Raw genomic sequence first — 22,293 nt, forward strand, 5'->3', positions numbered from 1 at the left:
GCTATTGTTCCTAATCTTGTTCCCTATTTTTTATTAAAAGTTAGGAGTCTCATATAAAAAATATGTGAATTATTCCAAGACCAACATATCATTCCAAAACTGAATACACTAACTAGCAAAAGTAATCGTTATAGCTAAAATTCATTGAATCATATCAAATATTTCCTCTGTCCCTAATTACTTGTCCATTTTTAAATTGACACAGTTATTAAGAAATCAATAATTAACATAGTGAATTTACCATTTTACCCCTATTAATTATGAAGTGGATGAATTAAAAACTTAATATTTTCAAGAAAGGTAGTTGATTTGTCAAAATGAACAACTAATTAGGGACAACTAAAAAAGGAAATGTGAACAAGTAATTAGGGATGAGTAATAATATGTGAATTATCCCAAGACAACATATTATGCACTTGTAACATTCATTTTTAAAGCATTCTCAAAACTATCCAAAATGACTAAACAACACATTTAACATTTTGTATGAGATAAAACAAAGTGATTTTAAATTTTCAATAACAAAAGTAAATGGTTCTATGTGATAATAAATCGCTTTTATTCAAGGAAATTGGATTCATTCGTCTCAAACATGAAAATTAAAAGCAAACAAACAGACAAACCAATAAACAAAAACAGAATCGTAACAGATCATATCATGTAATCTCAGCAGATTCACTCCACACTAATTAACAATCCGCAAGCTTGATTTCCACACCTCCAATGGAAATACCACCTTTCTTTGGTACCAGAGTCACCGCAATAGTCTCGTCATCTTCCAAACCAATGTCCTCCAACAGTTCTGTTATCGCCAGCTGGAGAGTAGCAGTTGCAGTATGATTAGTATCCCCAACTCTGTGTACATGTGGTAAGCTAGTATAGCTCCCCGCGAACTCTGCCTTATCAAGCTCATTTGCATTCACATTGTTATCCACGTTCAGGAACACATCGAACCTTATGTAATCTCTGTTATCATACTTTATTTCATTGAACGTTAGCATCTCCTCTTGTGCATTTTTCTCCTGTTGAGTCCTTGACGAAGCAGGCCTATTGATGGAAAACGAAATTGCTTTATCGAGTTTAGCTAATGGGAATACCTGGCTTACGGGAGGAATTGAACTTGTATTCACTTTTTTCCCAGCTGAAGCCTTTGTTTTTGGCTTGAAGTTACGCCATGGGGTAGGCATTGGTTCGTAATCATATCCCATCTTCTTCGTATCCAAACAGTCTCTGACTTTCACTTTGAAGGGATTTCCACTTTCATCATAGAAAAAGAACTCGGAGTTCAACCAATCTTTGTTTTGGATATCTGTTCGTTTACCTCCAATTGCTTTCCATTCTTTCCACATCCGATCCACATTGCTGTGGTGGCAATAGAAAACCGGGTCTAAACCAGCTGAGTAGAAATGACCCATGTCCTCACCGTTTGATGTTTTACCATCAGGTAAAATGGAACCTCGTCTTGTACCAGCCCAAATGTGTACAGGACTGTGAGGGATGACTTCAACAGTTCCCGGTGATTCAACGTCACTCCCAAGAGTGTAAGGTCCACCAAAGAACATAAGAGGACATGGAGCATTAGTTACCAATTGACGGTACATTAGCGTTAAGTTATTAGTCATCAACTGTAGTTGAGTTGTCTGTACTTGATCCCCAAAAGAACCGAGATCTATAATGGTTCCATTATGGATTTGTTCACCACGCCTTTCGTCATAAAGGGCAGTCCCTGGAATATCAAACATGGGAGGGAAACGCATGCCCTTTGGATGATCCCAATTCCAATATGGTAAAGCGAAAGTTGGATCATTGATGAGTGATCCCAAGATTCTTTCGTAGAAGTATAAGTACCATCTATGGAACGGGAAGAAAAGCCATGAGTTATGAACTTGTAACACTTTGCCATCAATAACATAAGCACCGTTACAATAAGCACAATGTATATTAGCTTGTTGCTTAAACCCAATAGGGTTTGTAGGTTGTGTCTTATCAAGATCTTTCATTCGACTAATTGCCAGATTGTACTTGGCAATATAGGCCTCATCAAGAGCATGAGCAGGGGGACGAATACGGAGCTTAGTCATAGAAGGGAACTTGTAATATGGAACTTTGGTCATATCTTTAGGCGTGGGAGCGCAACAACTGTATGGCACCTCCGTAGTTTCATTAATCGTTGCTTTACTACAAGATGAGAGATCAGGAGGTGGAGTTGGAGAAGCGGATGCAGCTAATGGTATAGCATTAGCAACACCATAAAGACCTCCTAAACCAAGAAGAACATTTCTTCGATCAACAGAATTCGTTTCAACGTTCTGGTTTTGGTCACCGTTATTATTGGTAACCTTGCATGAAACTTTGAACGTTTTGTTACGTTTTCCATGGAGGAAAAGTTGAGAGGGCTTAGGAGTGGAAGATAAAGAAGTGGAGGAAGAAGTAAAAGGAGTTTTGAGAGTGGTACTACTACTATTACACAAACTTGCCATTGCTAGTTTTTGGATGAAGATTCATAGGGCTATACATTGCCTTATATAATGTGTTGGAGCCAAATAAAATATTACTCCATTTCAAACATGATTAGAGGTGGCTCGATCTCATATCGAACAATTCGGGATGTGGTAGGTGAGGAAATTTTTTAACAATATACTATATCATTTTTAGTTTTATTCATACGAGATTCACAAGCATTGATAATTTCAAAACAGAATCATCATTAATACATCAAATCAAACCGTTGATAGGAAATAGTCTTAGCATTATTAATTCCATCATTTTTAACGCATCTTATTCAGTACTATATTTATACATTTTATCAAAACGAATCCAAACTCACCTAACAACTCTTTTCCACTCCAAAAGCACTATTTCTCTTAGGGGAGATAAGAAAAGAGGTGGTTTTAGTCATGACACAGATCTCAAAATTAGCTTTATATTTCGTGTTTTCTATGCAATTTATTCTTTTGTCAAAAGTCATTTTATGAAATTATCATGTTTCTTTTTGGCGCTTGGTTTGATTCCGTCTAGATCTTACCCTCTTCTTTTAAAAAATAATACAAGCTTTTTTTTTAAGTTGGTTTAAAACAATGACTTTTTTTTTGCTATGTTTTAACTTCAACTTTCCACGTAACATATTTAAGATAACAAGACTAAATGACATTTTGGTATATTTAAGGTCACGAAATAGAAAATTCTTCTTTCTTTACTTAAACTCCGTACAAAATCAAATTAGGTCATTATTTTTTAAATATTTTGACTAAATTACAAATTATTGACAAGTAGATGAGAAATTCATAGATAAAATGTACCCCAATTGGAGGAAGTTTAAAAGCTCACTTAATATATTTGGGACGCGGTAGGAGGGAAATTAAGAATAATAAGTGTGGGGAATTTTTAATAATTTTTTTTACTTGGGAAGATCTGTAATAGACGAATCAAATATAAGTAGTGTACTACTTTTTTAAACAGAAAGATAATTTTGATATAATATTATATTATATTGATGTACATCTTTTGGAGTACACACCTGCACACTACCTTTTAATATTCAAATTATAAATAAGGAGACAACTTGGATTCTATTTTTACTCAAATATTTTTTAATATTATGAAATTGTTATCGAAAATAGGAAGAATTTTACCTATGTTCTTATTTTTACTCTGTCATTGTTCAACACCATTAAAACAAATAACATGAAAAAAACTTTAAAGCAATCAGTGTGGATCTAAAGTTTTATTTACGAGTTTATGGGAATCAATAATTTTTGCTTATACTTGATATTTATTTTTAAAAAATTAAAAATTATAAACATTTAATTGTAAACTTGATAATATTATAACTATTATGAATCATCTTGGCTCAGGAAGCAATCACTATCGCCATTTTATACTATAGTAACTTCTTTCGAATGAATGTGATTTTTCAATTTTTTTTATAGAATAACTAATTAGTACAAAAATATCATCCTTTTACGCTTCAAAAATATTCCTCCTTCTATTTTTTGGTCAAAAAACACTCTCAAACCAAATTGAATTGAATTAAATTCTTTAACTAATGAGTTAATTCTTATATTTGTTATAAATGACAATTTTTTATTTATTCAAATTCTTAATATTATCTCATCTCAAAATATTTAAAATATATAAGTTTAGCGAATAAAAAAATTTTATTTTATAAAAATGAAGAATGAAATTCTTAAATTCTTATTATTAAAATAACACAATAAAATTCTATAAATAAATAAAAGCCAAAAAAAAAAAAAAAGACTAGACAAGATGATATTCTCATCTCCAATCCAAAAAGCAAAATTTCATGAAAAAAAGGAATTGTACACCTAAAAGACGAACCTTTGGAGCCTCGTGACCAATGGAAACGACAAAACATTTTTTTTTGTAATCAACCCAACTTTGAATGTAAACATCCTTCATCCTAAAATAAAAAATTAAACCTCTAACTCTTTTTTCCCATCTCAAATCAATTCAAATGTAAAATTCAAAGCGATTTCAAAAATATTTTCAACCTGTAATGAGTGCAGAAAGATGTGGAAAAGTTGAAGGAAAATCAGTATCGAAAGAAAAAATTTAAAGGTTAAGTTTTAAGAATATTATTGCGTTAATTTAATAATAATAATAATAATAAGAATTTCATTCTTTATTTTTACATAATAAATACTTGATTTTATTTTTTAGACTTAAATATTTTAAATTTTTGGGATAAGCTAATATTAAGAATTTGAATAAATAAAATATTATTTTTAGAACAAATGAAAAAATTAACTAATTAGTAAAAGTATTCAATTTAATTAAATTTGGGTTGAGAGTACTTTTAGATCAAAAGATGGAATGAAAGGTATTTTTGAACCAAAAATAAAGGAGTAAAACATTTTTAGACGAGAAGGATAGTATTTTTGAACCATTTTCAATAAATTAGACCGGAAGGATAGTATGTTCAAACTTGTTTTACTTTTCAAACATAATTGTAACTGATTTATTCTTGAATAACAACTTCAATGAAATCAAGCATCAAAGCTGATTTCAACATGAAAAAACAGACAAGAAAATAAAAACAGAGCATCATCCATCAAAGTGTAATCTCAGCAGATTCAATAGAGACTAATTAACAATCTGCAAGACTGATCGTCGCACCTTCAATGGAGATACCTTCACCACCTCTCTTTGGCACCAGAGTCACCGCAATAGTCTCTTCATCTTCCAAACCAATATCCTCCAACAGTTCCGTTATCGCCAGCTGGAAATCAACAGTCGCGATATGATTAGTCTCACCAGCTCTATGAACATGTGGCAAACTAGTATAACTCCCCGCAAACTCCGCCTTGTCAAGCTCATTCGCATTCACATTATTGTCCACGTTCAAAAACACATCGAACCTTATGTACCCTCTGTTATCATATCTTATGCTACTGAATGTCAACATCTCCTCTTGTGCATTTTTCTCTTGTTGAGTCCTTGACGAAGTTGGCCTATTGATGGAAAACGAAATTGCTTTGTCGAGTTTAGCCAATGGGAATACCTGGCTTACGGGAGGAATTGAACTTGTATTCACTTTTTTCCCAGCTGAAGCCTTTGTTAAGGGCTTGAAGTTACGCCATGGTGTGGCCATTGGTTTGTAATCGTATCCCATCTTCTTCGTGTCCAAACAGTCTCTGACTTTCACACGGTAAGGGTTTTCATTTTCATCGTAGAAAAAGAACTCGGAGTTCAACCAATCTTTATGTGTGATATCCGTTCTTTTCCCTCCTGTCGCTTTCCATTCGCTCCACATCCGGTCCACATTGCTGTGATGGCAAAAGAAAACCGGGTCTAAACCAGCTGAGTAAAAATGACCCATATTCTCACCGTTTGATATTGCACCATTAGGCAAAGTTGAACCTCTCACTGTACCAGACCAAATGTGGACGGGACCGTGAGGGATGTTTTCTATAGTTCCCGGGAGTTCAACGTTACTCCCGAGATCATAAGGCCCGCCAAAGAACATCCGAGGACACGGAGCATTAGTTACCATTTGACGGTACATTAGTGTTAAATTATTGCTCATCAACTGGAGTTGAGTTGTTTCGACTTCATTGCCAAAAAAACCAATATCGATTACTGCTCCATTTCGGTGACTTTGGTCACGTGTTACATCGAAAAGGGAAGTCCCTTCCCGATCATACATGGCAGGAAAACGCATACCCTTTGGATGGTCCCAATTCCAATATGGCAAAGCGAAAGTTGGATCATCAATGAGTTTTCCCACGATTCTCTCGTAGAAGTACAAGTACCATCTATGGAACGGGAAGAAAAGCCAAGAATTATGAACTTGTAACTCTTTGCCACCAATTCTATAAGCACCGTTACAATAAGCACAATGTATATTAGCTTGTTGCTTAAAACCAATAGGGTTTAAAGGTTGTGTCTTATCAAGATCCCTCATCTTGCTAACCGCCAAATTGTACTTGGCAATATACTCCTCATTAGCTTCATGAGCAGGCTGACGAACACGGAGCTTAGTCATAGAAGGGAACTTGTAATACGGAACTTTCTCCATATCATCAGGCTTAGGCGCGCAACAACTGTACGGCACCACCGTAGTTTCGTTAATCGTTGCTTTACTACAAGATGAGAGATCAGGAGGTGGAGTTGGAGAAGCGGATGCAGCTAATGGTATAGCATTAGCAACACCATAAAGACCACCTAAGCCAAGAAGAACATTTCTTCGATCAACAGAATTCGTTTCAACGTTTTGGTTTTGGTCACCGTTATTATTGGTAACCTTGCATGAAACTTTGAACATTTGGTACGTTTTCCATGGATGAAAAGTTGAAGAGGGCTTAGGAGTGGAAGATAAAGAAGTGGAGGAAGAAGTAAAAGGAGTTTTGAGAGATGTATTACTACTATTACACAAGCTTGCCATTATTGCTAGGTTTTGAATGAAAATTCATTGGGCTATACCTTGCCTTATATAATAATATGTAAAACAGTATAATTATTCAATTTTAGAGGCGGCTTCCATATCAATTATTCCAGGAAGCGGTAGGTGGGGAATTTTGTATAGCAGCCATACAATTATTAAGTTTTTGTTCTTAGAAGCTCTGTAGTAAACAGAAAAATAACTTACAGTCTGGATAATTAATCTCTTTAGGGGTCGGTTGGGTCGGTTGACAGAAGAACATATAATTAATACTCCCTTTGTCCCTAATTACTTGTCCATTTTGACAAATCAAGAAAGGACAAATTCTTTTTACCTATTATTCTCTCAATTAAATGACTAATTATTTTGAAAAATGTAGAAATTTTCATCCACTTCATAATTAATAGAGATAAAATGGTAAATTCGTCAATTCAAAAGTGGACAAGTAATTAAGAACAGAGGGAGTACATGACAAACTATAGTATTAGCATTTAGCAATACATTGATCATTGATAATGCATAAGCATGATCGTTGAAACATAATTGTCCTTAATAAATCAAATCAAACAGAAGATAGGAAATAGTCTCAGGTAACTAATCTCAGTATTACTAGTAATATATTTTATTCATTATTATTCATATACACTCTACCCAAAGAATAAGATATTTTATAAAGTTACTATGTTTTTTTTACGAATCAGAGCAACAAGATATCATGTTTCTTCTTGAGTTTTTTTTCTCTTTCATTTATGCTGTTGACTAAGAACTTCAGTCTAGATATTATATTTTTTTTGTCATCATTTTGACTAGATTACAAATTATCAATAGGTAGATCATAAATTAATAGATAGAATATACACCAATTGGAGCAAATTTATTAGAGGCTCATTTAATATATGTGACTCGGTAGGTGCATGGGAGATTAAGAGTAATAATTGTGAGGAAAATTTTAAAACTGGAGTTTTTAATTTTATTAGGAGATCTATAGTAGACGTCTAGACGAGTCAAAAGAGTAGTAGTACTTTTCTAGACAGAAAGATAAATTTGATAAGTAATGTTGAGCACGAGCGAAGCCAGAATTTTAACATTGAATTTATAACACGATTTTAAAGGGTTAATAACTGAATTCTTGACCTAAATTTGTACATATTTTATAAAAAAAATTACTATACAAATATATTATTTAAGCAAACATTATTGAATTTGACGAAATTTATAATCGAACTTCTAGCTCCGCCATGATGTTATGTTATATTAATGTAGATCTTTTGGTATACACTAGCAAACAATATTCTTTTGAAAAAAGTGTTTTAGTCGTGATGTCCATGTGGTTTCCCATTAGGAGATGTAGAGCTTTTTGTCCAGTTGTCGGAAATGAATGTTCATAGAAAGATAATTGAATCGTTGAGATAAATATCTCATATAGTTATTTAATTATAAATTTTTATTTCAGAAAGTTACTCAACTTTGATTTTTAACTTAAAAGTCATTTGATTATATGATTGTTTGACTTATAAAGTCGTTACATTTATTTAGTTGAATTTTTTAATTAAAATTTGTTGATATGAATTTTTATTTCTAATCCAACTTTTAAGAAATAAGAAAGTATTCTTTTAAATATAAAAAAAGGTCCATATTATATTTTTAGCGGGTCGGTCTGAGTGGGCGGGTCACTAAATGGATATATTATTTTTTAAAATTTTGGTTAGAAATAAGAATTTCATGTCAATAAATTTAAATTCAAAAATCAATTAAATAGTTTGAGTGACTTTGTAAATAAAACAATCATAGTTGAATGATTTTTGAATTAAAAATCAAAATTAAGTGACTTTTAGAGAAAAAATCTATAATTAAATAACTTTTGAGTAAAAAAATTATTATTGATATTGACCGAAAGGTTCATAATTGAGTAACCATTTGTGCATTTAAATAGTAGAGTCAAATTTTTTAATTAAAATATAAGTAAATACGCGAAAATGCAAACAGGATCACCATATATATAGAGAGAGACTATAGTGTCAAGATCCAATTTCTTCATTCATTCCTACTACTCTTTTGTCCACTTCGTCCTATTAAAATAGTCTTGGAGCATTTTTGGATAAACTTATAGTTTATTAGTATAAGTTATAAGTTTAAGATTTATTTTTTATTTTGACTTAAAAAAATAAGTCATAAGTTAATAGATCATAAAATTAAAATTTTGATGTTTATTTAAATTAAATATAATTAGTGATCAATATAATTATAGACAAGTACATATCTGATTAAGTGTAATATAGGTAGATAATCATATCTAAATAATTACTAAGCTCTCATTTGAAATTTTTGCATGCAAAAATCTTTAGTCCATAGTCATCGAATGTTATAGATTAGGTCTCATACAAATAGTGTCTCCTCAACATAAATAAAGAAAAAAAAATCGGTTTATATAAAAATAATGGTCCACTTATGATGCCATTATTTTTGTCTATTTACACCCTCGACTTGAATATTTGTACAAAGATTGAGTAATTTCTACATGTGTTTTATTTTTATTTTTATATAAGCAGTCCTCATTTGCAAATCGGAACAAAGGGTCGAGCTATGCTTCCCTTAATTTTATAATTTCTGATTTATTAATATAAAGATCACTCTATCATACGATGATAAATTAAAAATAAATAAACTAAGACTCCTATTGTGTATGCATCCAATAATTTTTCTTCTAGAGTGACAAAAATAATTTGAAAAGATCTAAATTTTTAATATTAAATGTAAATATCGGTAATTAGCTACTAATAATATAACATTTGAAACACATGTCATAATATTTTTTGCAATTTGAAATAAATATCAATATTTTTGTCATTTGTATAAAATATTATTGTTTTAATCATATTTTACGCCAACCCTCATTATTTTTATGTCAATTACATCATCGTTGATTTTATGTAAATGTCGGGAGTAGCGTGAACACATACCACATAATAGTAACTGATTTTATTAGTGAATAACAACTCCAAGGAAATCAAGCATCAAGCTGATTTCAACAGGAAAAGTTACATGGAAAAGCAAAAGTAAAAAGCAGAACAAGGAAACATAAACATATCAAAGTTGTAATCTCAGCAGATTCAATTGAGACTTAACAATCCAGAAGCTTGATCTCCACATTTTCAATGGAGATACCTTCACCACCTTTCTTTGGTACCAGAGTCACCGCAATAGTCTCTTCATCTTCCAAACCAATGTCCTCCAACAGTTCTGTTATTGCCAGCTGGAAAGTAACAGTCGCGGTATGATCATTCTTGCCAATTCTATGAACATGTGGCAAACTAGTATAACTCCCCGCGAACTCTGCCTTGTCAAGCTCATGCGCGTTCACATTATTGTCCACGTTCAGGAACACATCGAACCTTATGTACCCTCTATTTATCATATTTTATGTTATCGAACGTTAACATCTCCTCTTGTTCATTTTTCTCTTGTTGAGTCCGCGATGAAACCGGCCTATTGATGGAAAATGAAATGACTTTATCCATCTTCGCGAGTGGGAATACCTCGTTCACTGGGGGAGTGAACTTGTATATATTCACTTTCCCAGCTGAAACCTTTTGTTTTTGGTTTGAAGTTACGCCATGCTTACATGTGTTGTGGCTAATTAATTTATTCCAATTCAACAATATGGTCTATTTAAATTGAAAGGTGTACAGGAAATAAATAACATAAAGCCACATCATATACTTGATTTCATTAATTAGTTGGTCAAACTCGTTTTATTTTATGATTAGTTTGTCTTTGTTTGACAATGGGTCCAAAGATTATTGTGTTATTTACAATAGACTTACTCTTCACATTAGTTTGTCTTTGATTAATTTCTGATTTTTATACTTCTCTTTTTTGAATCTGATGTTGAAGAAAATGAAAGGAACTGGACAAGGTAAAAGTGGGAGGGTGGTACATAATCTGGATGTTTCAATTTTCGAGGTCGTGGAAGTTCTGAAATAAAGTCGCAACCACAAGTACAATCAATAGGAGTTACAAAGATATATTTAGAGACAAGACAATCATCTAATCCATGTCAAGTACCTCAACAAACAAAACAAATATATATCAAGTAGCCATTGCCAAAGAACATCTCGAGAGACACAATCATCAAGAAATCTAGAAGATAGTATACTCCCTCCTTAGAGGCAGAAACTGACGCAGGTTAGTTCACGCTCCAAACTGGTGCATTTTGGGTTTCTGTAGTATACTAGAAAGGGTTTGCACCCTCTATTTGCTGAAACATTTTGAATTTGTTAGAGGATTTTTGTTTAATTTTTCTTTGGTAGCTCCCAAATTGTTGCTATTAATATGCTATCATCATTATTCTCTTTTGATAAACATAAAAAGATTTTTATTAAGTAACACAAGACTAACATTATTTTCATTGGCATCTAGAGTAGTAAAGATCCAACTGAGTCAAGAATCTATACTCTTAAGTGTATAAGATTTGAAGTTTGTTGGATTTTTGTTTGGTAGCTCCCATAACATAACTGTTAATATGTTATCACCATTATTATTTTTTATTAACAAGGAAAGATTATTGTTAAGTAGCAAAAGACTAACTCCTCTATCTTGGTTTAAATATACAGTAATAAAACATATCCAATTTGTGTTATGACGAAAAATATGAAAACGAAAATCTAAAATAAAGAACACCAAGTTTAACGTGGAAAAATCCTTCAAAACGAATGTAACTACCACGGGATCGACAAGATCCGAATTGCTTCACTATAACAATAAGAGAGTTACAATTATTCCTCTAATGGCTACACAATAAGTGCCAAAAGAGAACAAACAATAGCTACACCAACAAAAGATAAATAGAAAGAAACACCACCCAAACCCAGCTACTGTTCCGGACCTAAAACAGAATCTTTCTATCTTCCGAATCCGATCTCCACCGTTCAAATCAACCTCCAAGATGTCATGAACACTCAGTACAAATTTCAGCCCGATCCAACGATTAGTTAATTGGAAAACACAATCTGAAGGTTGTTGGTCGGAAAAAAAGACTGCAGCAAAAAAACCCTTTTTTCTTCTCTCTTATCTCTTGTTGAAAGCTCTCTCAAAAACTTCTCTTATGTCCTAATGTCTTTCAAAGACAATACTAATGAGCAATCTGAATTATTCTCTCAAGACCATCCTCTATTTATAGAGTTGTGCTTTTCCTTATAAAGCCAAAACCAACTCCAAATAGGATTAGGCCATGAGCCTTTGGCTGGAACATTGGGCAATAGCCCAACAAACTCCCCCTCCAGCCAAGGGGCCAAATGGACTTCAAGTGGAGGAACTCTTGACAGGCTTCATGCCTGCCACACTTCTACAAAACTCATGCTTGTCTACGATCACCACTTTTGTAAGCATATCTGAAGGATTGTCATCAATGTGTATCTTCTCAACCTCAAATAATTTCTCCTCCAGGGCCATTCTAATCTAATGATATTTTCTACTAATATGCTTGGACTTGGAATGAAAAGTAGAGTGCTTGGTGAAATAAATAGCACTTTGATTATCACAAAATAAGACAAACCTTGATTGTTCAAAATCAAGATCTTTGATAAACTCCTTCATCCAAAGCAATTCTTTGGCACCTTCAGTGATGGAAATATATTCAGCTTCTGTGGTAGATAAAGCTATGCACTTCTGAAGTCTTGATTGCCAAGAAATAGCTCCCCCTCAAAAAGTGATCAAATAACTAGAAGTGGATTTTGAATTATCAAGATTTCCTCCCAAATCAGAGTCTGTGTAGCATACAAGTTCAGACTTGCCACTACCAAAGCACAACTCCATATCTGAAGTACCCTTCAAATATCTTAGTATCCATTTCACTGCAGCCCAATGTTCTTTTCCGGGATTGGAAAGAAATCTGTGTACCCTTCAAATATCTTAGTATCCATTTCACTGCAGCCCAATGTTCTTTTCCAGGATTGGAAAGAAATCTGCTAACGGTACCAACAGCATGTGCAATATCTGGTCTAGTGCAAATCATAGCATACATCAAACTACCAACCGCGAAAGAGTATGGAATACTTGACATCTCATTCTTCTCTTCATTAGTAGATGGACTTTGGGTCGTACTCAACTTAAAGTGTTTAGCAAGAGGTGTACTAACCACTTTTGTCTCTATCATGTTGAACCTCTTGAGTACTTTCTCAATATACTCCTTTTGGGATAGTGATAACTCCTTCTTGTGTCTATCTCGATGAATTTGTATGCCTAAGATCTTCTTTGCTGGCCCCAAGTCCTTCATCGCAAACGATTTTCTAAACTCTTTCTTAAGGACTACAATTCTAGATTTATTTTTGCCAACAATCAGCATATCATCCACATAAAGTAGTAAGATAATAAAATCATCATTAGAGAACTTCTGAAAGAATACACAATGATCTGAAGATGTTTTCTTGTATCCCTGATTTTCAAATTAACAGATTCAAACTTCAAGTACCACTGCCTTGGAGCTTGTTTCAAGCCATACAAACTCTTTCTCAATTTGCAAACATGGTTTTCTTTTCCTTTAACTATGAAGCCTTCGGGTTGCTCCATGTAGATCTCCTCTTCTAAATCACCATGAAGAAAGACAGTCTTGACATCCATCTGCTCAACCTCTAAATCTAGACTTGCGGCTAAGGCTAAAACCATACGAATAGAAGACATTTTCACAACAGGAGAGAAAATTTCATCAAAGTCAATTCCTTTTCTTTGATCAAAACCTTTGACAACTAACCTAGCCTTGTATCTAGGTGCAGATGTATGTTGCTCTTGCTTTAATCTGAAGATCCATTTATTTGTTAAAGCTTTCTTACCTTTCGGTAACTCCACTAGCTCATATGTGCCATTCTCTGAAGTGACTTCATCTCGTCTTCCATGGCTTCTACCCACATATCTCTATGAGTATCTAGCATGACTTCATCATAACCTTTAGGTTCTCCCAGGTCAATCAAAATGATATACTCATTAGGAGAATAACGTGTTGAGCTTCACTTCTCTCTAGTGGATCTTCTACAAGAGGTTTCTGGGGCATCCAAATTTGTCATCTCAGCATTAGTTGGTTGATGATCAACCACAACATCACCAACAGGAACATCTATAGGTTCTACACCCTGATCATTATCTTGGGTTCCTTCATGTGCAAAAGATGTATCAATAATAGGAACTGGATCAACATCAACTAAGCTCTCATCAATCTGAGAAACTGGTTTCTCAACCTTGTCAATATCTTCAATAGTTTGATCTTCAAAAAACACGGCATCACGACTTCTAATGAGCTTCTTATCAATTGGATCATAAAAGTGATATCCAAACTCATCTTGACCGTAACCAATGAAGATGCACTGCTTAGTTTTAACATCTAATTTTGACCTCTCATCTTTTGGAACATGCACGCAAGCTTTACAACCAAACACTTTCAAGTGATCATAAGAAACATCCTTACCAAACCAAACTCTGTTTGGAACATCACCATCCAATGCAACAACATGAGACAAATTGATAACATAAGCAACAATGTTATAAGTGCTTCAGCCCATAATGAATTTGGAAGTTTAGCCTATGAAAGCACGCATCTAACTCTCTCAACTAAAGTTCTGTTCATCATTTCTGCTAGGCCATTTAATTGAGGAGTCTTCTGAAGATGAATTCCTTGCGATCTGCAATAGTTATCAAAGGGATTAATATACTCACCACCATTATCAGTGCGAATACATTTCAATTTCTTTCCCGTTTGTCTCTCAGATAATGCTTGAAACTCCTTAAACACATCAAGTACTTGATCTTTGGATTTTAAAGGATATACCCAAATCTTGCGAGAATGATCATCAATGAAAGTTGCAAAGTAAAGCGCACCACTTTTTGACTTCACTTTAAAAGGACCGCACAAATCAGAGTGTACTAGCTCCAGTAGCTCAGACTTTCTTGAAGGAGGATGACTGTGAAAAGAAACTCTTTTCTGTTTCCCAGCTAAGCAATGAACACATCTTTTTACCTTTGCTTGTTTCACACCAGCAAGCAAATTCTTCTTAGCCAAACAGGTGATCCCCTTCTCGCTCATATGACTAAGCCTCTTGTGCCACAATTATGATAAAGTCTCGCTTTCCACCAAATTTATAGAGTCTCCAAGAATCGATCCTTGTGTCACGAATAAATTTGGATGTTTTCTTCCTCGAGCTACAATCAATGAGCCTTTGGTGAGCTTCCATTGGCCATTGAACAAATCATTATGATAGCCATCATCATCTAGTTGTCCTACAGAGATCAAATTCAAGGGAATGTCTGGAGCATGCTTGACATTCTGAAGGACTAACGTTGAACCAGTATTGGTTTTCAAATAAACAGTGTCAACACCAAACACCTTAACCTCACCAGCATTACCCATCTTTAATACCTCAGAGTTAACAGAAGTATAAGATAAAAATAAGTTTTTTCTCGATGTGACATGTGATGAGCTCCAAAATCCACTATCCAACTTGTATCTTGAGATACAAAATTGATGACGTCTTTATCACAAGAAAAAAAAAAGTCATCTCGAACAACAGCAACAACATTGTTTCCATTATTTTCTTCTTTCTTCCCTTCTTTAAGATCTTGCTTTAATTGTTTGCAAAATCTTCTAATATGTCCTTTCTTTTCACAATGATGGCATATAATATTTGGATTCCTGAATCTTGACTTGCTTCTACTTTTACCTCTACTCTTTGGATCTCTTATCTTATCTCTCCCTCGATCTTTTGTGTACAAAACATCTGAATGTGAGGATGTGCTTTGAGATTTTCTTCTAACTTCTTCATTCAACACACCACTTTTTGCATATTCCATAGTCACCTTACCACCGGGAGCAGAATTTGTTAAAGAGACACGAAGAGTTTCCCAAGAATCCGATAGAGTATTAAGAAGCCAAAGTCCTTGTATTTCATCATCAAAATTAACACCCATTCCTGATAGCTGATCAAGAACACCTTGAAAATCATTTATGTGATCAAGAATATGACTGCCCTCTTTATATTTAAAGGTCATCAAATGCTTTAGCAAGAACAACTTGTTATTGCCAGTTTTTGAAGCGTAAAGCGTCTCCAAGTTTTCCCACAATGTTCTAGCATGTGTCTCATTCACAATATGATTGCGAACATTATCTTTAACCCATTGCCTTATATATCCATATACTTGTTGGTGCTCGAAATCCCAATTTTCATCAGTTACAGGCTCAGGTTTATGAGCAGCAAAAACGGGAAGATGCATCTTCTTCACGAAGAGTAGATCTTTCATCTTGCTTTTCCATATGTTGTAGTTTCTTCCGTTTAGACATACCATCTTGCTCATATCCCCCTCCATATAGAGAACCTCGCTCTGATACCACTTGCTGTGACGAAAAAGATGAAAACGAAAATCTAAAATAAAGAACACCAAGTTTAACGTGGAAAAATCCTTCAAAACAAATGTAACCACCACGGGATCGACAAGATCCGAATTGCTTCACTATAACAATAAGAGAGTTACAATTATTCTTCTAATGGCTACACAACAAGTGCCAAAAGAGAACAAACAATAGCTACACCAACAAAAGATAAATAGAAAGAAACATCACCCAAACCCAGCTACTGTTCGGGACCCAAAACAGAATCTTTCTATCTTCTGAATCTGATCTCCACCGTTCAAATCAACCGCCAAGATGTCATGAACACTTAGTACAAATTTCAGCCCGATCCAACGATTAGTTAATCGGAAAACACAATCTGAAGGTTGCTGGTCGGAATAAAAGACTGCAACAAATGAACCCTTTTTTCTTCTGTCTTATCTCTTGTTGAAAGCTCTCTCAAAAACTTCTCTCCTAATGTCTTTCAAAGACAATACTAATGAGCAATCTGAATTATTCTCTCAAGACCATCCTCTATTTATAGAGTTGTGTTTTTCCTTACAAAGCGAAAACCAACTCCAAATAGGATTACTATTTCAATCCGTTTCCTAATAAAATTGGAAACCAAATAAAGAGAATAATTCCAATCATTTTTCAAGTAGGAGTAGGATTAGGCCATGAGCCTTTGGCTGAAACATTGGGCAATAGCCCAACAACTTGGTCCAAAAAACTGTAAAACATATTGTTGCCTGGTCATTGTATCTCAGTTGGAGTTCTCTGTAATCAATTAATGATTTTTTTACTTTGCAGTTTCTCGCACCAATAGAAAGAGAGGAAGAGGAAATTATAAATCTAAAACTATTGTTCATTAAAACTAAGTATGTAGGAAAAATAATAATAATAAAACTGCTATTACTTCTGAAATTCTGCTACCTGATCATGTCTAATTACATGCTAGTTGCTTTCAATACTTTTCCATAGTTGGACTTCTTCCATTTGTTGTTCTGTCATTATGATAAAGTTGGACTGCTTCCCGCTTATTCAAATCACCCACTCTTTACTGACTCTAACATTAATATGAAAATTCAAGAAGAATTGAATTTTATCAGAAGAGCAATTGTAAGTTACAAAGCTCAAATTATCTTTTTGAAAACTAAGCTGGATAGTTGTGGTTCTCCAACTAAATAGTGAGTTTGGAAATTTTTCTAACTTTGATATAGACTATTTGAATCCCTTTCTTTGTAAAACTAGTTTTAGCCTGCTTCTTCTTTTGGGCAATAGTATAGTCATAGTTGATATCGATATTGGTAGAAGTAAAGTTCAAATGGCTCATCAAGAGAAGCCCAACAGAAAACTCCAGTGTAGTTACACACATTACATCCTTCTTACTTCTTTGTTATATTGTGAGAATCAAAGAGAATTTATTATTTCCAAGCTTGTAATGAAGTGTTAGCATTCTTTACTCTAAAATTCTCAAAATGAAGTTATGGATTGATGACAAGAATATCTCCATTGTAGGATTATAACTTTCTACTGTTACTTTTTTTAATTTCAATGTCATCCAAAGGATCGTCACTAAATTAGATATTTGATTATAAGTGGTGAATGTAGCATTGAAGAGAATAAGGAAAATAACAAGGTAGAATAATATGTTTAGGTAAGAACCATGGCCTGCAAATTGGTCCATTTTTTCCTCATGGTGTTTGTTTTTTTTCCATATGAATTGAGGAGTTGAGCAATATTTGTTTGGATAAATCCAAGGTAATTAGTGATTCCCATGTCTTTTGTTATCGGATTTATCATGCATATACGTTTTAATTTCATAGTGGGTTAATTTTATTTTCTTTTATCCATCAAAAGATTCACTTTTGAATTTTTTCTTGAATTCTTAAATGATAAATGAGAAGATCCCTATTTCTTGTTCCCTCTATCAATTAATGTATAACATACTATGCCAGAAAGGTTGATTCTTTTCCCTTCATTAATAGTTCAACTTCACCCTTTGTTTATTTCTTGGTCTAGTTGTATATTTTTGAGTTGATTGAGGCAGCATCTCAGTTGCAAGGCTATTTGAAATAACAATATGTGCTTCCTCTTTTTTTTGCTAGTATCATTATTGAATCATCAAAGTGATTCAGTGTTCTTTAATAATAGCAGAGAAAACAAGGTTCTTAAACAATGGGATCGATCAAGGAGCTTGAAGATGTGCTATGCAAATTTTTGATGATGTGTATATGAATATAATAACACTCCAGTACAAAATGATTTTGTAGTTTAAATACTATTGGTTGCTTTTAATAGCAATATATAAATAAATATATTAATTTTAGAGAATTTTATTGCGTTAATATTGGCTATCATTTTTCTCAATGTCTATATAGGTGTTGAATAATTACAATTTAGCGGTTGAAAAAAACAAAAGTATATATATATTGTGCACTAAAATTAATCTAGTGGCAAAATGAGACTTGCCACTAATGGTTTAATAGGTTTTGTGGCGACTAGTTTTCCTACTAAAAGTATCTTTTCAGCAACAAGATAACGTTGCCACTAATAGTTATTGGTATTGTAGCGACAAGAATCGCTACTAATTAGTTTGGGCTTTTGTGGCGACTATGTCGCTACTAAATCATTTATTTAAGTTGCGACATGGCCAAATGTTTGTTGTAAAAATGTTTTTTGTGGTGTATTTGTTTACCTTTGGTGGCAATAAATATCGCCATAAATAGATATTTATTGTGGCGACTCCTTGCTGTCGTCACAAATAACTTTTAGTTATGGAAGTACTAGCTACGCCGCAATTGTCGCTGCTATAACGCTTTCTTGTAGTACCTACAACTAAGAATTTAGTACCACTTCAAAACTCGGCAAGTTAAGAGAACAAAAGATTTAAGCAAATAATAAGAATGTTTTAGAAGAATAAGCAATTGTCACCTTGCCCAAAATTGAAGCTTCAATGCATGATGAACATTTCTTCCCCGCAAAATTGAGTTAATGGAGAAAAAAAATCAAAATTTTAATTCTCATAAAATTCTATTATTCTATACACATTAATGAAGATGGCGATCCAATTATTACATAATGAATCAGAAATAACAAAAATCATAAATATATAAAAGAAAAATAATGAAATAGAACTAAAACAACACCTTGTAAAAATTAACAACATAGAATACCCGAAGAGCAGTATATCGAAATTGGGAGTTAGTCGACAACTGAATCTGATAGAGAGATTGACACCGATAGAAAGAGTTGGCTCAAAAGAGAACACCCCCCACCCCCAAATTAAAGTCTCATTACCAACCTCTTGTAAATTGAAGGAAGAAAGAACAAAGAAAATTTCTACATTCTATCAAGAAAAAGATGAATTGCAAACAAATTGAGAAAATTAATTTATCAGAATTGAAAAACAGAGATGAATGCAACCAAATAGAGGCAGAAAAAAAACAAAGATATGCGCAACTTCCATCCCCGAGAGAGAAGTGAGAAATTTCCAGATGCTTTTCGTGGCTCTTCAATTTTTAGGTAAATGACACGTTGCAATGTGATCTTCTGTAAAGTCAAAATACCTTTAAACAAATACAAAATGTCATAATATTTTTGGCATTTCAAATAAATATCATAATATTTTATATACTTGTATCGAATATCATTGTTTTAATGATTTGTTTGTTACACTTAGTCAATTACATCGTCGAATATTTTTTGTTTTGTTTTTTCGATATTAATTTTAAATGTCGATGAGTAGCTATACTTTCTTATAGTAAACCACATAATAGTAACTGATTTATTAGTGAATAACAACTCCAAGGAAATCAAGCATCAAGTTGATTTCAACAGGAAAAGTTACATGGAAAAACAAAAGTAAAAAAACAGAACAAGGAAACATAAGCATATCAAAGTTGTAATCTCAGCAGATTCAATTGAGACTTAACAATCCAGAAGCTTGATCTCCACATTTTCAATGGAGATACCTTCACCACCTTTCTTTGGTACCAGAGTCACCGCAATAGTCTCTTCATCTTCCAAACCAATGTCCTCCAACAGTTCTGTTATCGCCAGCTGGAAAGTAACAGTCGCGGTATGATCATTCTCGCCAACTCTGTGAACATGTGGCAAACTAGTATAACTCCCCGCGAACTCTACCTTATCAAGCTCATTCGCATTCACATTGTTATCCACGTTCAAAAACACATCGAACCTTATATACCCTCTATTATCATATTTTATGTTATCGAACGTTAACATCTCCTCTTGTTCATTTTTCTCTTGTTGAGTCCGCGATGAAGCCGGCCTATTGATGGAAAATGAAATGACTTTATCCATCTTCGCAAGTGGGAATACCTCGTTCACTGGGGGGAGTGAACTTGTATTCACTTTCCCAGCTGAAACCTTTGTTTTTGGTTTGAAGTTACGCCATGGAGTTGGCATTGGTGCGTAATCGTACCCCATTTTCTTCGCGTCCAAACAGTCTCGGACTTTCACACGGTAAGGCTTTTTGTTTTCATCATAGAAAAAGAACTCGGAGTTCAACCAATCTTTTTCTGATAAATCCCTTCTTTTACCTCCTATTGCCTTCCATTCATTCCACATACGGTCCACATTGCCGTGGTGGCAATAGAAAACCGAATCTAAACCAGCTGAGTAGAAATTACCCATATCCTCACCGTATGACGTATCACCATTAGGAAAAGTTGAACCTCGTACTGTACCAGCCCAAATATGGACAGGTATATGAGGGATGTTTTCAATGGTTCCCGGTGCTTCGACGTTATTCCCAAGAACGTAAGGCGCACCAAAGAACAAAAGAGGACATGGAGCATTAGTTACCATTTGACGGTACATTAGTGTTAAATTATTGCTCATCAACTGGAGTTGAGTTGTTTCGACCTTGTCCCCAAATGAACCAAGATCCATAACGGTTCCGTTACGGACTTGTTGATTACGCCTTTCGTCGTAAATAGAAGTTCCTTCACGATCGAACATGGGAGGTAAACGCATGCCCTTTGGATGATCCCAATTCCAATATGGCAAAGCGAAAGTTGGATCATCGATGAGTTTTCCCAATATTCTCTCATAGAAGTATAAGTACCATCTATGGAACGGAAAGAAAAGCCACGAGTTATGAACTTGTAACACTTTATCACCAAATACATAAGCACCGTTGCAATAAGCACAATGTATATTGGCTTGTTGCTTAAACCCAAGAGGATTTAACGGTTCTGTCTTATCAAGATCTTTCATTCGACTTATGGCCAAATTATACTTAGCAATATACTCCTCATCAACAGCATGAGCAGGGGAGCGGATACGGAGTTTAGTCATAGAAGGGAACTTGTAATATGGAATGTTGTCAAAGTTAGTTGGCATAGGAGGAGGGCAACAAGTATAGCCTACTAGTGGACCATCCGATATGGTGGCTTTACCACAAGTTTTGAGATCAGGAGGTGGCGTAGGAGCAGCGGATGCAGCTAATGGTATAGCATTAGCAACACCATATAGACCTCCTAAACCAAGAAGAACATTTCTTCGATCAACAGAATTCGTTTCAACGTTTTGGTCACCGTTATTATTGGTAACCTTGCATGAAACTTTGAACATTTGGTTACGTTTTCCATGGAGGAAAAGTTGAGAGGGCTTAGGAGTTGAAGATAAAGAAGTATTGGATGAAATGAAAGGAGTTTTGAGAGTTGTAGTAGTAGAACTACTATTGCACACACTTGCCATTGCTAATAGCTTTTGGTTGATGAAGATTCATATGGTTCTAACCTTGCATTATATAGTATGTTGCTAGTAATAATTAGAGTACAAGTTTAGAGGCTCACCTACCACTCCAACATATATTCACGCGGTAGGTGGGAGGTTTTTGAAGATAATGTGTGGGAAATCTTTTACACATTTTTATTCAAATAAGAGTGTACTTTATTTCAAAACACAAGGATAATAGTGTAGATCATGTGAATAGCTGAACAGATTGTTTGGTAAAGTGTATAAGAACAATACTAAATAGAATGTATTAATA

The 22,293-nt window shown here is 33.9% G+C and overlaps 1 protein-coding gene across 2 annotated transcripts; it reads right to left on the reverse strand.

Annotated features, from left to right (window-relative positions):
* Positions 1-538: 538 nt before the first annotated feature.
* LOC102604380 (polyphenol oxidase D, chloroplastic) lies at positions 539-22,042 on the reverse strand. Of its 2 annotated transcripts, XM_015304411.1 has the most exons (3): positions 21,831-22,042; positions 6,515-6,742; positions 539-2,090 (listed from the first exon to the last, which is right to left on the reverse strand). In XM_015304411.1, the coding sequence occupies exons 1-3, from the start codon at positions 21,996-21,998 to the stop codon at positions 690-692; spliced, it is 1,797 nt and encodes a 598-aa protein (XP_015159897.1). In that variant the 5' UTR covers positions 21,999-22,042; the 3' UTR covers positions 539-689. The 2 variants fall into 2 exon arrangements, with proteins under 2 accessions (XP_015159897.1, XP_015159896.1); XM_015304410.1 differs by lacking the exon at positions 539-2,090 and having other exon boundaries at positions 4,959-6,742; positions 21,831-22,030.
* Between the last annotated feature and the right edge of the window lie 251 nt (positions 22,043-22,293).

The sequence above is a fragment of the Solanum tuberosum genome, unplaced genomic scaffold (assembly GCF_000226075.1).
Source record: "Solanum tuberosum cultivar DM 1-3 516 R44 unplaced genomic scaffold, SolTub_3.0 scf00535, whole genome shotgun sequence".
NCBI classification, from domain to species: Eukaryota; Viridiplantae; Streptophyta; class Magnoliopsida; order Solanales; family Solanaceae; genus Solanum; species Solanum tuberosum.

What these genes read in the sequence shown, in the direction of transcription:
- LOC102604380 (XM_015304410.1), bottom strand. Translation starts at nt 21,998, where the DNA reads ATGGCAAGTGTGTGCAATAGTAGTTCTACTACTACAACTCTCAAAACT. An exon ending in TTACCAATAATAACGGTGAC is followed by an intron (nt 6,743 to 21,830) that starts CAAAACGTTGAA and finishes AATAACGGTGAC; the next exon opens with CAAAACCAAAACGTTGAAAC.